Source organism: Furipterus horrens, unplaced genomic scaffold (genome assembly GCF_987537825.1).
Source record: "Furipterus horrens unplaced genomic scaffold, mFurHor1.1.pri manual_scaffold_17, whole genome shotgun sequence".
Classification (NCBI taxonomy): Eukaryota; Metazoa; Chordata; class Mammalia; order Chiroptera; family Furipteridae; genus Furipterus; species Furipterus horrens.
In genome coordinates, this window is record NW_028327187.1 from 104679521 (window position 1) to 104696545 (window position 17025).

At 38.1% G+C, this 17025-nt stretch overlaps 1 protein-coding gene across 1 annotated transcript in view; it reads right to left on the minus strand.

Annotated features, from left to right (window-relative positions):
• POLA1 (DNA polymerase alpha 1, catalytic subunit) overlaps positions 1–17025 on the minus strand; it is a 280884-nt gene that overhangs the window by 152141 nt on the left and 111718 nt on the right. Inside the window, exons 30-32 of the mRNA XM_090264342.1 lie at positions 16123–16255; positions 10241–10372; positions 5898–6072 (exon numbers count right to left, since the gene is read on the minus strand). Of these exons, the coding sequence (XP_090120468.1) occupies positions 5898–6072; positions 10241–10372; positions 16123–16255 (440 nt within the window). The remainder of the gene's footprint in view (positions 1–5897; positions 6073–10240; positions 10373–16122; positions 16256–17025) is intronic.

Consider the following 17025-nt stretch of genomic DNA (forward strand, 5'->3'; position numbering starts at 1 on the left):
TCATTCAAACAATTTTGTTAGATTGTATTGTGACAGCTGTCATATCAGTGTGTATTTTTAAAAATAAACTTATCAAAATTGGTGAATTTTTGTGCAGCCATTTTAGTATTGAAGATGGAGGAAAATACACATTTTCAGCATATTATGCTTTATTATATCAAGAAAGGTAAAAACGCAACTGAAACAACAAAACAAAAGATTTGTGCAGTGCATAGAGAAGGTGCTGTGACTGATCGAACATGTCAAAAATGGTTTGCAAAGTTTCTCGGTACTATTGACATTTTGACCAAATAGTTCTTTGCTCTGGGGCTGTCTTATGCATTGAAAGAAGTTTAGCAGCACCCCTGGCCTCTACCCACTAGAGGCCAATAGCAGGAGATAGCCGGTATACTCAAAATATCCAAATCAATAGCGTTATTGGTGAAAATGAAAAATGTGTCTTCCATTTTATGGAAAGAAATTAAATGGACTTTTTGGCCAACCCAATATGATGTTAGTACCAATTTGATATTTGTGCCGCAGGGAGTGGCTGAGATGGCATGAGTTACCCCATGAATGAGGTGTCAATGGGCTGGAAAAAATAGGTGCGAGGTGGGGACAGACAACCATTCCCAACTCCACACTGGCATCTCCACAGAGCATTCCCACAATGCCTCTGCTTCTATACACTCTTCTCAGTGGGGCTAAAAGTGCTCTCTGCTTCCCCTGAATGTCAACAATCCTTTATCTTACCTCTTTGGGGACGTGCACTGTGTTGTCCCCTAGACTTCCCAACAACAGTGAATCCACAGGGCTGTAATTTGAGTAAAGGAGCCATGGCTGACAACTTTGTATCCCACACAGCGCCCATTAAGATGCCGAGCACAGCAGGTCTTCAACATCAATCTACTCAATGAATGCGAAAGTAGACTGAGAACATGAGCCATTTGATAATGCACTTGGAATTGTGCTCCATCTTCAAAGGGACAAGACTTAATATACGACTTTGCTTTTGTTGTGATTTTACTTTTTAAATTTTACTGTTATTTTACAGAAAATATTTAAGGTTTGGAAATGACAGTGAAGTATGGACATTCCTCTAAGAGCTTAATTATGAAAAAAGACACAAGTCTAGATTGATAAAAGTGATACCAGAGGCACCTGCTGGTGACATCATTCTATGCCCAAGCATCTGTGCTTCATTCCACTCCCCATCTTTTGTAGATATATCTCCCTGAGCCTGTCAAAGGTGCGCCAAACACTGCCTGGCCCACTGTTGCACTTCTTAGAAGATGTTACTGGATCCTGTCTACTAAGAAAAAACTACCTTCCATACTGTGAGTGATAGAGCCATCTTTTTAAGAAAGATAATTTTTACTTTCTAGTTTAACCCAGGAACACACTGGGTTAAGTGTGCGCTGTCTTGTTTTAAGTACTATGTTCAGAGATTAAATTAAATTTCAAATCCTCACATTCTTCAAACATCAATAATTTCTCAGGACCAACGAGAAAACTGCCTAGATAAATGCTGGAAACTTTATCACTGACCATGAAGAAATGCACTTGACATGTATTGTACAAGTCATCACTCATTGGAGAAAACATATTATATAATTCTAAGTATCATTATACATGAAATATAAATTTATTAAAAAATGAAATTCAGGAATGAACTTTAGACTATTCTCATCACAGACCTGTTTTGCTAGGTACAGAAGACCATTTGAATGTTGGCACACGCTGTGAATATTTGATCCACAGAATAGAGAGAGCTTTCATTAGAACAAGAGAGAAAAAAACCTATAGTCTGAAGAACAAAAGCTAAAAGTTCCAAGTTTTAGTGACCATGTTTCCCATGGGGCTATTGTATAAAAGAGTAATACTATATTTTTTTCTATTCACAGATGGAAAATAGTAAAATTTTGCTTTATTTAAGCCCAATAGCAATAATCTTGCATGGATTTCAGAAAAATGATTCACATTGTACTGTGGGATAATGAGCACCATTAGTTATTAGAACAAATCATTCTCTTTGAATTCAACAGACCCATTCACTCATTTAATAGACTATCCTCTCTCCTTTTTACAAAAATGGCCTTCCCGTACAGAACACCTGGCCATGCAACATGCCACCAGACAGACTTCAGGAGGTATCTTGACGGGAAGAAATACAGAATTTCCAAAGTGAAGCCACAGGATAAAACCAACACTTGATGCCTGCCTTTCATTTCAAGGGAAGTGTATAAAAGCGATAGAAAAAGAAAAAGGTAGTTGAAAAATATAGTTGCTCGCCACAAAAGAATCTTAAAACTAAAAAATCATGAACTTAATAATTTTCCTAAATGAAATTATGCCATTATTCCTGATTTCTTTGTACTAACTAAAAGGACAAAGTATCAAACTTCAGTAAAATTTCAACACTATAATACATTTCATTAATCAAAGATAAAAACTACATTAAAAGCAAGAGAATTGTTTTATGTCTGTGATTAGGCAGTTGGAGGGCTTGTATTTTATGTATACATTTTTACACTTCAACTTATTTAACAGTGTCAGTTCACTACCAGCAGTTTTTTTTTTAATATAAAGAAAACAGATTTAGAATTTTAAAAACAAATTACAGTAATTTTATGCCTACAGCTTGCACCTCTTAGAAACCATGCACCGCCTAACTCTCTCCTTACTTTCCCACCACTTCCCCATCTCCTCCCCCCTCCTTTCTAAAACCACAGGTTAAGTAAGAACTGATAACAGGGACCTCGAATCCCCTAGTGAAGAACAGCCACCCTAATTTTTCACTTGGGGGAGAGGAATAAAGGATGCAGATCAAATGTAGCTCCTGAACAGGGCAGGGCGCCAGGGCCTGCAAGATCTGCCTGGTGAGCTTTAATGTTTTCTACAGATCTTTATGGTGACCAGGTGACCAGCACAGCTGTCCTGCGCTCCATTAATGGGGACCCTCCTATGAGGAGAGAGGGAGAGATAAATGACTACGAGATCTATCACTCATGCGGACAGACATGTGGACACTGCTGGGGATCGCATGGTTGTGCTGGGAGAAGAGGATGCGGACGGGGACTGCACAGTAATGATAACCTCACACGCCCGCAGTATAAAAATCGCTACCAAGTGGCAGAAGGCAAAAATGAGAACGAGAGGATTCAAAGGGGAAGCAGCCACAGTTCCCTCAGGGCCGAGTCCGCAAGCCCTTCCAGTGGCTCTAATTGGCCACCTGGCACCGGGACAGAGCTGCCCAGAATAGTGTCCATACAGTAAGGGCTGCACCAAGAACTTGTAGGTGATGAAGCAGAGAGACAGGGACACGGCAGGACCATCAGCCATGCACAACCACCGAGGGGTTCCCTCTGTAGTCTGCAATCAGTCAGCAATAACATGAAACCTCTGAAGATAGGACCTACTAGGGCTACTGGTTTTGAAAAATCATTTGTGGAAACTGGATTCATAAGGCAGTCCATGATTATAAGGCCGGTGTAATTAGGAGCAAGTCTAGCTTTAAGCCAGTCAAAATCTGCCCACTGCTTAATTTGTATAAAAATGACCTTAAATATGACCTTGGAACCAACAAAATCAATCTGGCCCCCTCTTGTTCTTCAGCTATCTGAGCTGGCATCAGACTATCCACTGGGCACGCTCTACCATTCTTTAAGGGTCTTTTGCTGAAATACAAGGCTCCATGCTCATCTGGTAAATGTCACTCATGGGGGCGGGGCTTGTTCCATTTACCCTTCCTTGCAACTGGAAGATTCAAAACCCAAAACGGAAAGGGTAACAGTTATCATTTAGATCAGGTTCTTGATGATACCAATGAAAAAAAAAAAAAAAAAACTGGAAGATCTAAACAAAAAAATGGGTTTGCTCAGGGGTTTTCAGTCGGGGGAGACGGGGCTCACAGTGGGGTGAAGAGGGAGAAGAGAACGCTCCAGTGGCTTCACATCCATGCCATTGCACTCCTGGCTGAAACATCTGTCGTCACCTCTCACAGCCAAGAAGCGGCAGCACAGCTTAGCACAGGGGTTAGGAGCACAAGCTTTGCAGTCACACAGAGCTAGGTCCCAATCCAGTCACAGCCAGCTGTGTGACAAGACCAGGTTAGTTACTCCTCTAAGCCCTGGCTTCCTTCTCTGTACAATGCAACAAATACAATGTACACACGAGGCTGTTCCAAGGATTAAACGAGAAACACGTGCAAAGTACTTATCGCAGCATCCGGTAGAGTGAGCGCTCAGATGCAGAAGAGAGAGGCAAGAAGGGAGCTAAAAAAATATTGTGCACTCACACTCCCCCCTCCCAGCTGAGGATTTATAAATATCATCAAATACAACTCAACTTTGAGAATACATTATATGATGATTCGGGTAGCAGAATTTTTATCTTCCTAATTATGTTTTGCTTAGGCAAATGTCAAAAATGAGCTTCCACTTCCAGAGCAGACACTGATGGGATAGTGAAAACGGGGCTGGCGGGAGGAGCTCAGACACATACTCAGCAGGGGCAGGATGGAAAATATGTGACTTGACAAGGAACAAGTATAAAGGACCCACAGACCTGAACAACAGGGTGGGGACTGACTGTGGGAGAGGGGGGTGGGCAGGGCAGGGGAGAGCAATGGGAGGAAACTGGCACAATTGTAACTGAACAAGAAAATTTTTTAAATGAAAAAAATAACATTAAAAAAGAAAATATGTGACTTGATTATTCATCTGTCTAATCTCAGTCCACAATGCACACTGAGCACTAACTATGTGTTAATCTCACGGACTGGAGGAGTGTGGACATACTTACGCAGGGGCCTGGCACTCACTGAACACTCCCTCTGTTCCCAGGCTCAGACCAAGGTCTGGAGGCCTGCTAAAGCCACAGAACCACAACTAGCATTTGAACCTAAGTCCCTATGACGCAAAAACCCACGTCTTAAACTAGACGTTCCAATGAGAAAACGAAGATTTTCCATGAAGCAGGAACAGAATGAGCCATGTCACACTTAGGGGACCCTGGGTATACTGATTAAGAAATAAGGCTACAAATACAGGCTGGAGCTAGAGAGTCCATAACTGCTAAAGATGTCAGTGGCTCTAAAGTTTACCTGTAGATACTGAGGAGCCGTCTAAGGACTTTATTAGGCATTACTCTAATCTGTGTGTAAATGGAATAGAGAATTGAGGTCTTAAGCAATGTAATTCTTTACATGCTGGTCGCCCAGAAATGAAATCAGGACAGATTATGAAATACAATTCTAAGTAAGAGATGATCATCTGGTGACACAGTAAAAAAAAAAAAAAAAATCAAAGAAACATTTAGGTTTCAGGGTTGGCTGGCACCTCCTGGGATGATGAGTAGTTAGGAATTAGCAAATTCCTAGATGATAACAGTGAGCTTAATTTTAAAAGTATTTAAACAAAAGTGAGAATAGGACACTCACAGGGAACTGAATACTAAAACATAAACTTTTGAATCTTAAAAAAGTTGTGTTTTTTCACTTTATGTCAAAATACCTTTAGAGACAGAGACATGATGAAACAATAGCCAAGATACCATAAATCTCCGTGTTAAAGGAATTTGATTAATTAAAGCTACAATGTAAACTCAGAGACTTATAATGGCGCCTAAAATCATCTCATTCCTTTCTTTTGCCTCCTCTCTCCCCCCTCAGCATTTACTGATTGAGTGCCAACTATGGAGCAGGCACGTGGTTACAGAGATAGCAAGTATGTGGGGTTCACAGTCTGAGGGGAGACAGACATTAACCAAACCACCACAAAAATAAATGCCCAACTATAAACAAAGAAGTACTTGACTCAGCACCATACCTACAAAAAGGGCCCACAACAGTCAAAGGAGGGAGGATCGCATGCGTGTCGCTTTGTTGGGGTGAGGGGTGGCCAAGCTCGGGCACTTACCTAACCATGATGCAATGAGGATGGCATCAATTCCGTCTATTGGCTCACAGATCCGAGCCACAACTGGGTGGATCTGCTGGGCCAGGTAGTACTGGGTGTCAATAGTTAAATTGTCCTGCTTCTGCAGCTGCTCAGGTGCATAGGCCCTCTGATTTGCACTGAGGTTTGACCCATCCTATAAGGGGACATGGTATAGGTAAAGTTGTAAGAAATTCAACCACGCGCGCGCGCACGCGCGCACACACACACACACACACACACACACACACACTTGCTTGGTCAAAGAGAGACAAGAATTCCAATTTTGTGCTTTCAATTCCAAACACCACCAAGTCCTTTTCATATGCATCTAAGAGTAGAAAGATGAAGGAGAACATCTCGCCCACTGTCCAAGAATGTAAATCCAGCATGTGTTGTGTTCTATTTTTTGTTGAAACATGAAACGAGCAAGATGGCATGACTAGATTAAATAATTCCACCTGCCGCATCCCAGAAACATATTGAGAAGCCTTGCTGACTATTAGTCTTGTCAGAAGGGCCTTTCAGGAGTGATGGCGAAAAGCATGTGTGGTCCTTGGGTTATGTTAATGCAATGCCTTCATGCAGGCATTCTAGTCACAGTATCATCTTAAAGGCCCCAGGAGTAGAACTTTCCACGGGAACTACATGTATCATCGAGAAGCAAATGAGCAAGAGGAAAAGACAGGGGAATGAAACCCACCGAGGAGTCCCTTATGTACAAGCTATAACAGGTAAGAATAAAATTAATGAGGAATCTGGTGGACTGGCAGTGCCCTAGAAGCAAAATATCTGGCCACTGGAATGAAGGGCACACCATTTTGCACTCTTTATGTGGCTCTTCCTCAAGGCAAGGAAGAAGGGTCAAAGAACCATTTAAGGGGTCCCACTATAAAAATAAAAGTTGTGAGATTTCATATAAATGGCCCCTGTACAGCCCTGTGAGTGTTGTCATCCTTGTCTATGAATTAGAAAGTCGTCACTTTACTGGCCAAACATCCTACAACTCTTCCCCACTCTTCCTCTTGTCTGAAACAACAGAATTTAATATTCAGACTAGTAAATCATAACCATTTACAGCGCTCAGCTGCTCTGAGAAACTGATTATAATGTGAATCCTATTCTTTCATTGCTGCTACAATCAGTCCCTTCTCAGCTCAGAGCCCAGCCCAAAGCAGAGGCAACCTTCCACACCACTGTCTTTACCAGACACTGGAGGCGGGGGTGGGGTGGGGGTCCTTCCCTGACACTAGGCTCCTGATGGAAACAAACTGGGATGTTTATCAACTAGGTTTCACCTATTCTCACATATAATGAAATACCTGGAAAGAAAGCAAACCTCAGATTAAAAGACTTGCTTATAATTATTGTTCAAGAGTTTACAATATAGTTAAAGAAATTAGGCAGAATTAATCAACTTTAATTGCTGCCCTTTTAGAAGTTTGAATTGTTAGAAAAGAATAAGGTGACAGCCAAAGACAAAAAGGTGTGAAAAATCCGCGGGCAGTGTCTTGATGCACCACAGCTATATTCACGTTGCCTTTCAACAGATGCACGAAACCTGATCAGTTTATAGAATTGTCGTTTTTTAAAAAAACTAGTCTGCCTTAAGATTACAGCAATGTTGAGTTTACTAATTTTTGGTGATGAATAAAAATCAGATTTGTAGAGGTGATTTTTTAAAATAGCACTCAAGTTACTTCCCAATATATCATTAGAAGATGTTCTCGCCCTGGCTGTTGTGGCTCAGTGGATTGAGCGTCGGCCTGCGAGCCAAGTGTCGCTGGTTCAATTCCCAGTCAAGAGCACATGACTAGGTTGCACGTCAGGTCCCCAGTGGGGGGCGTGAGTGAGAGGCAACCACACAGTGATGTTTCTCTCCCTCTCTTTCTCCTTTCCCCTCTAAAAATAAATAAATAAACAAATAAGTAATTTTAAGAAAAAGATGTTCTCATAGTTAAGGTTTTTTAAAAAGCAGTTGAAAATTCCATGCATATTTAGTTGAAAAAGTTTTTATTTTAAATATCCACACAAAAAACTTGCTTTAACAGTGACCAAAACACATTTCTTATTGTATTTTTTAAAATCTGACCCCCCCTCAATGACTAAATGCAAAAGAATTGATGACAAGTTTTTCCATGTTGTACTGGAAAAACACTTAGGCTGTGACATAAAATGTATTCCCTTCAAAGACCTAATTCACAAACGGAGCATGACCCCACAGTATATGCAATAACATGCAGCAAACACTTTTAAAAACAGATTAAGGTTTAATGTTGGTCCTGCTTGAAGGGCCACATAGTAATTCATGAACGTCACAAAGATGCTTCACAGAGACAACCAAGTGCAGTCAATTCATTCCAAACTATGCTGTCATCTTTTTTAGTAGAAAAGTAATGGAAAAGATTTTTAAACAGGTGACTAGTAAGCCCCTTAAGATGTTAAAGGTATGCCTTATGAAGATTATGTCTACCAGAAGTTAAATAATTAATGACTTCAAACTTAACCAGTAAGTGAAAGTTGACTTAAGATCTCAGCAAATTATTCATGTATGTTTTACAAGGTCACAAACTACAATATAAATTAAGATACCAAAAACATTACCCTAGACTCATCTAAATTTATAGTCTGAATAAATTAACAGTAGAATGCTATATTCTAAATGTGAATTTTAAACAAAACAGAACCTGTTTAGGGGAAAGCAAGTTAAAGAGCAGTAGCAATGGATAAGTGAAATTTTGAAACATCACCAAAAATTGAATTTATTGTACTACATTAGCATCAGCATTTGAACTTTTATGCATCAATAAAACTTGAGAAGAAGAAATCATAAGACCTAAATATTGAGACATCAAAAAACATAAGTTTCACTTCAAAATACATCAGTCACACTACCACACATCTCCATTTTAGTTTTAGCCAAAAATAAAACTGTGGCTGGATTTCATTACTAAATGCTATTTCACAGAATATACATGTGTTTTAAAGTTGTATGTTGCCATCTGTTCCTCTCATTAATAACCTAAGAGCTGCTTCGTGCATGTGAAGACACAAATGAAAAAAGACTAGCCTATTTACCAAAATCTTTATTTGCATAATATGAAAATTGTTTTTTTGAGATGCGACTTGTCAGAGGCAATATGCAAAGCACATTAAGGGCTTGAGCGAGTCAGGCATTTATGGAAATATTTTCCTGCAGGAATTGGCTTTCTGTAACAGTTCTTAATCAAGGGTAACCCTAGGAGGGAGACAGAGTCAAGTGCTGATTCCTGTCCATGTGCTTAAATCATTTGTTATGTACATCATCTACGGTACTGAGCAGATATTAGCAAATGACTTTTAAATTTTGAAAACACTCTGATTTAAAAACACATTGATTGTAGGTAGGCAAAGATCAATCATAGTGCAAGAAAGCCTAAGGCTCATCTAAAATCTCTTACTGTAATAACACAATGCAATAATTAAAAGAAAGTCTTGTTCAGATGAATTATGCCTTTTGCTAGATAGACCACACCACAGGCATTTTAAAGAATCTGGATAGAAGCTATGACTGACTGACTGTTTTGTTTTCTTTTGTTTTGTTTTGTTTTCAAGAGAAGGAATGAAACCTCTCCTTTAGTTCCAGCGAAAGTTTTTCCAAAGAAAATAGAAAAGAAAACTGCCTTCTGTCCTTCTCTGTCTCCCCATTCCTGTTAGAAGTGTGCTGCTCTCAAAAGAAACCAGTTAGGGGTTTCAAACTGTGCCCTAGGAGGTCTAGAGGTGCCTCACGGAACAGGGAGAAGGCCAGGAGGTGGGCTCCAGGCTTCCTTCACTCAAAAGAAAGAAAAGAAAAAGAAATGGAATTGCTTACTTCATGTTTTTTCCATAAGGTATGTTCTTAGGATCTCTCGCAGGTCTACATAAACCCATGCATTTCCTACTTTTTTCAAGTAATTATTTGAACACAGGCTAGGGAAAAACACATTTACTCTCTTATTCTACCAGTACTCATAATGGAGACGGTGGCAAAAGGAATAACAAACAACTACTGCTGGACATATGACCAAACCTATAAACAGTTTCACTGAAGTTAACATAGAGCTGAAGCAGCGGTTACTGTTACTCACCACAATAATTTCAGTGCCCCAAAACACACATCTTAAATGTTTTACAAAAACTTTAATAAATATATGCCATACCCCTAATGTTTTTAAATACTGTAAAACCAATCAGACTAAACCATCTCTTGACAGCATCGATCATCCGGAAGACTACTGCAGAAGACACTGTGGCGATCTGGATTTTACCTTGTATCATAAGTGGTATGAATCTTGTTATATTTTTACCTGACAGATGACATATGACACAGTATCTCCAGCTTTCATCTTTCTGCTTCCTTGAGAATTTATCCAGAGGGCGACATGTACGTGAGGCAGGGCTTTCTTATCAGGGTAATCCTGAGGATCCTTTGTCAATGCCTAAAAAAGAAAAAGAGGGAACAAAACGCCCCAAACTTTAAGATAGAAGTCTTCTCGCACAGCTACACACTACTACATCTTTGCTAGAACCATACTAGCCACATAAACATAAAGATGACAGAAGCTGTATGTAGAAAACATTGTCACAGAATCTTTAGACATTCCATCCTCAGGTCTCCTCTCTCCTTCATTTAGTAACTAATATAACCAGACACAAACTTGACAAGAAAGAAATACAAGTTTTCGGGCCATGGCACATAATACTTACATATAAAAAATTAAGACTATAAACATAGTCTTAGAACTTTTTCTAATGTTTGCAAGTCTCTCACCAAATTAACTGAGTAGTCAGGAATGATGGATGACGGGTAACAGCTACTCAGACTTAAGGATGTGTTTCTCAAAAGCTTCTCTAGCTTCAGTAAATCCCAAAGGTAGTGTAAATCACTAGATTCACTCCCACCGTCAACTTAAGATCTACGAAGGCAGAGTGAGTGAGTCTGTAACAGAAAGTAAGAGCCAGGAGAGCAGGAACACAGCAGCCTTGCTCACACCTGTATTCCCAGCGCTCAAACAACACCTGACGTACAGCAGCAACCAAATGCTTGCACAATAAATGGCGTCACTCACTTTGCAATAATTCACTAAGCTCAAGCACTGTAAAGTACTGCAAGATACATAACACAGTCACTGGTCCTATGTCATCTGTTATTAGGAGATGACTCCCCATTACACAAAAGAAAAAAACTCTAAAATAACCTACATGAGCCATAAGGGAGAGGCAAACAAAGTGTTATGGAGAGAGTCTGGACAGGGAAAGATCACTTCCACCTGAGAGTAGAAATAATGGGGGCAAAAAAAAAAATGTAAGCAGGCATGTGAAGGAAAAACAAGATTTTAAGAAAAGATGACAGGAGCAAGAAGATTCCAGGAAGAGAAAGAGCAAAAGTTAAAAGTAAGAGGTGAGAAAAAAAAATAGTCTAATGGACTGGAACTCAATCCTATGCCCAAGGGAAAGGAAATACCTAGCTCTGTAAGAAATGTGTTTCAAAAGACAAAAGACAGGGACCAGGATGCTATGTGACTGAGTCACCTAAGTGTGGCCCACAGACTCCTGGGAGGTGCCTGACATTCTTTCAGAGGGTCGCAAAATCAAAACTACTTTTCTAACAATATAATTTGCACTGGTGATGCAGAAGCAATGGTCAGTTAAGATGCTGGTGCCTTACAGACATGAACATGGCAGCAGCACCAAATTGTACTAACAACCACTGTATTGTACTAACGCTTTTGAGTTTAAAAAAAAAAAAGTGGGTTTCAATAAGAATGTTCTTAATGTAGTAAAAATTATTAATTTTAAGCTCTTGACCCTTGAGTATAAGGCTATTACTTTATGTGACAAAACAAGAAGCATGCATAAGATTCATCTACTGTATACTGAAGAACAAAGGTTCCTTGAGGGAAAAAAGCGCTTGTGTAATTGAGTTGCAAGCTAAATTAGCCACCATTTTCTTGGAACATAATTTTTACTTGAAAAAAAGACAGGACAACTACAGTTTTTCTAACTTGGGTATCTGGCTGATGACTTCTCAAAAAAAAAAAGAACCAAGTGAGTCTGCCCCTTCAAGGAAAACAACTGACAGTATATATTGTCTATGATAAAATTCAAGCTTTCGAGTGCAAGTTAGAATTTTGGAAAACTTGTTTCCACCTTTGTGCACACAATAGTTTCCCAATACTTAAAGACTTTTCTGATGATATAAGTAGAACATTTTTAAATGTCCTTTTTGATATGGTATAATAAAATACGTCAAAATTCAGAAAATTTGCCTAACTCAGGGAACCAGTATCAAACAAAGGACCAATGCATAATGTCACGCATAGGTGAAATATCCATTCAAAGTATAACACAGACCAACAGAGTTTAATGTAAGAGCATGCAAAGCTCATAGATACGGTTTCAAATTCCACATTACAAATAACTTTTTAAAAATACCACTTAAGAGAGTTTCGGTGTAGAATCAAAAAAGAATATGAACAATTATCTGAAAAAAATTACTCAACTGTGTTTACTTTTTCCAACTACATTTGTGTCAAACTGGATATTCTTCCTATACTCAACCAAAACTACAGATCATAACAAATTGGATGCACTAACAGATATGAGAATCCAGATGTCTCCTCCTAAAATGGACATTAAAGAGATCTGCAAAACTGTAAAATGATGCCACTCCCCTGGCTAATTTGCCTTTGTTTTGAAATAATATAGTTATTTTTCATGGAAAAATGCTATTTTTGTAATCCCATGATGGGTTTATTGCTACGCTAAATAAATTAATAAATGTTTTTAAGTTTCTCAGTTTTAATCTGTTAACACAGTAAATATCAACACAAACCACATAAACAAAAGCTTTCAGAGGCCTCAATTACTTTGGGAGTGTGAAGGTGTCCCGAAGTTAGGAAGTTTGAGAACTGCTTTAGTAAATAAAGCAGGTCCTCAAACACGGCAGCACATATCCACATCATGTACACTTTCTAAATCAGACACTCAGTGTAAAAGAGCATCTAAGAAAACGCTCCAAGTATCTGAATCGCCTCAATCTTGAATTATGTGAAGTCTTGATTGACTCAGTTGGGTAATACTGCAAAGAAATCTTAATCAATATAACTCTACTTAAGAAAACCATTATCTTCTCCATTTGACTGCACTTCAGTGCAATGTTAAGAAATTCTGAATTTCATCTGACATACTTTCCAATTATCAGATTGGGACTATTTGCAGGGTTTTGTAAGCTAGTTTTAGAAGGCTTGATTTTAGGACAAAATGCTTCCTGGTGGTTTAGGCTCAAGTTAGCCAGGGCTATAAAAATCAGCTGTCATATTTTGTATTACTTTATAAAATATATTTAAGCTAAGATTACAGTAGTTCAAAAAATCAGCTGCTTGTGGCAACAAGGGCTAAAATCTCTCACGTGGTAAATCTCGCCACCTCACCCCTCCACCATAGGCTAACCTCCCATTACCAACCCCTACTAGTATCGTGTGTGTGTGTGTGTGTGTGTGTGTGTCCTTCAGTAAGACCATTTACAACCAGTCACATACATACACTCTTCGAGTCCACTGCCTTTTGAAAATGATAAAATGTAAAAACTGAACAGCTCCCAGGTTTTAAATAGTATAACTATTCAGACAAATGTTAATCAGGACATATCACCTATGACACATAAACGGTTTACGGTAAAACACAGAAATAATTATGATATAGATAGTCCTTTCATCAGAATTTTCTGTACTTACTCTACAGAAATTCTTCTTTACAAAAATAAGTATAAGAACATGGGATAGTAAATATCTTTGAGACCATTAGCACCTTGAAAATATGGACCGTGCCAGAATCTAGTACTGTGCACATGAAAGGTACTCCACGTCTGATGAACAGATAATTAAACAAGCAAGTGGATTCTTTTATAGCTCAATGAATAGTTATTATTTGCCAGTTACTGTGCTAAGTGAAAGAGAGGGTACAAAGACGGAGAGTCAGTTTTAGTTCTGCCACAAGAAAGAAGTATGCACAGCCCCATCACACAAAGTACTGGCTATTATTGCTATTTTCAATAATATATCACTGTAAGTTGATACTTATTGAAGCTGAGTGATGGATACACGGGGTTCATGATACTACTCTCCCTACTTCTGTGTATGTTTAAAAATTTCAACAATAAAAACTTTAAACTAGCAAAACTGTAGTGTTCATCAGAACTTGGAGACAGCCAGTGTGTCTATGACTCCAGGTCTCAACATTCACATGAGATGACAGTGTGGGCCCACTACCTACCTTAGAGGACATGTGCTCAGGTATTATTTTGCCACTGAGGTAGTGATGTTCAGACTCCACCTTCCAAATTCATGAAAGCCCTTGCAATAGAAGGCCCACACTTCTAAGAAGGCAGACAGTATCAAGGACACAGTCTACAGAATAGATGCTAAAGCTGATCAAAGGGATACTGAGGTTATAACTCTTACTCAAATTTTTGAGAAAGAGCAGACAAAACAAAATCTAAAAGGAAACTCCTTTCTAGATGTCACAAGTGATTCCATGTCAATAGGTACACATTGCATCACTTAAAGTGCAGAACTAGTGTCAAGGGTCATATTCTCTTATAATATTTCTATAATTTTTACTTTTCACATATAAATAAATGTCTTCTTTTGTGACTTTAAAGACATCACAGGTCAAGGTATAATAAACAAGTGACTTACCTAAGAATAAATACAAATCATAAGGATATACATAGAAATATTCATTCTCTCTACGAATCAAAGAAATGTAAATTAAATCCAACAGTAAAATTTTGTTCATATCCATTACGGTAGCAGTGTTTTATTTAAATATCACCAATACAAGCAAATCTCTGGTGAAATGGGCATTTTTTTGTTATTATCAATTGGTATCACCCTTTTACAAAGCAATTTAAAAAGAGCCATACAGATCTTCCTATATTTTGACTCAAAGAAAAAGGTAATGGAGAAAGATGTTTAATACAGTTATTTACAATATAAAAAAATAAATAACTCAAATAATCAAAAAATTTAAAGATTTATCAATGAAATATAAAATTAATAATACATTGATTTACATGATGCTTTTTAAGATAATATAAAAAAGTGAAAAATTTGCTTATGTTAAGTGAAAACAGATTTCAAATTAACATATTATAATTGCTGCAATGTAAAAATGTTTTTAAGAGTAAAATGTGCAACAATGTCAAGCATTACTTTTTTTTACAATATTTCGTTTAAATTTATTTTTATTTTTCAATTACAGTTTACATTCAATATTATTTTAAATTAGCTCCAGTGTACAGCATAGTGGTTACACAATCACATCCTTTATAAAGCCAGGTAGGTACTGAAAAAATCAGGGCAAGCATTACTCTTAACACAGGGCTATCATGAATAAGTTTTAACTCTAAAACTCCCACTTAATGTAATCATTATATTTTCATGAAAATTATTTTTTATGAGCTCTGACAATGAAATCTACTTATCACAAAACTAATAAAGTGGTATTTGCAAAATTAGCTTCTAAATATGCAAGGGTACCTATTTTCTTAATGGAAAACAAAGTCTGTAACCTAACATCTTCTATGACACAGCATTTTGGAAATGAAGATCTTATTTTTTCAAATTATGTAAGGAAAAGTATTCCTTATTTTCAACAATTAAGACTACCCATCAGTGTAAATTATAACTGTGTCCAAAAAAAGATTACAGCACTTCTAAGAATCACCTTCGGTGAAGTTACACACACACACACACACGCAAGCGTGTTTTCTCTCTCTCTCCCTCACACACACACACACACACACGCACACGCACACACACACAGCTTACAGGCCTGCCCCCAAACAACTATAACTTAGGAGGACTTATGAAGAAGGTGGTACTCTCTAGTCCTTGAAACACCAACGTTATCACTCCACAGAACCTCTAGAAAGGCGGCTTCCAGGAATTCAAGCCAGGAATGAAGAGAGAAGGCCCTGCAGCAGACATGGCAGTACCAGCGGCTGGAAGGGGAAGAGTGGTATGCTAGTGTTCAGTCTATGAGATAGTTGTTAAGCAGCTTTCATCACCAGCTAGAATTTATTTCAATTGCAAGGATGAGGTGGTTCTTCAACGACCAGAAGGAGGAGAAAAACACGAAAAACACGGTGGCAGCAGCTGGGCTCAGCAATAAATGCTACATTTACCTTGTTAATTTCAAACCGGCTCACCGGGACACTGCCATTTAGCACATCTTCTCCAATTTCTATTAACCTCTTCTGAATATTTTCCACTATAGTGTCCCGGCATTGATCAGAAAGAATTTGGCCAATGACAAAGCTGCAAAAAAGTCAGGGATTGATTTTTTAATATCATACATCATTAAGAAAGAAAAGGAAGATAAATTCCATTAGGTTAACATGTGGACAAGAACTGTATTAAAAGCTAACACTAGGGCCAATGCCTAGAAGGCCATTACAATTTGTTTTTTAACATTAACTCTACCAAAAGTTTACCAACACTGAAATGTCAGGTTTGTCCTTAAGACACACAGATCATTTTTTATGCCGCATTTAATACTTCATACAAAATACAGACACACAAGCTATGTGTTCTATCGTATTTTAAGCAATTACAAAATTCAAAAGCAGTTAGTCTTCTCATAAGTTAATGTGTTAGAAGACAAGCATTTCACTTGCCTCATAAAGCACCAAGATGTTATATGTGACATCAAGATATCACTTCTGCCTGAGATGACCATTAGCTGGAAAGTGGAAATATAAAATTCTTTACGAAAATTTTAAAAAGAGAAACCAAAAATTTCAAACTTTTCTTTCTTCAGCTTCATTATATTGCTCAATGTTCTCTAAGCTCACACTGTTCCTCAAAAACTTCATGCTATTCCACCAGATTCCCCCCACTACAAGAAAAGAAAAGAAAATGAAAAGGAGTAAGGAAGCCAATATTTTATCCATTTCTGAAAAAATGCAGAGCGAGGACTTGACAGCTGCATTATAATTTGTCAGAAAAAGAACCCTGACAAAAACATTTGTATAGCTTTAATTACTAATACATTTCCAACTCAGAGAAATTTACTTCTATTATGATGC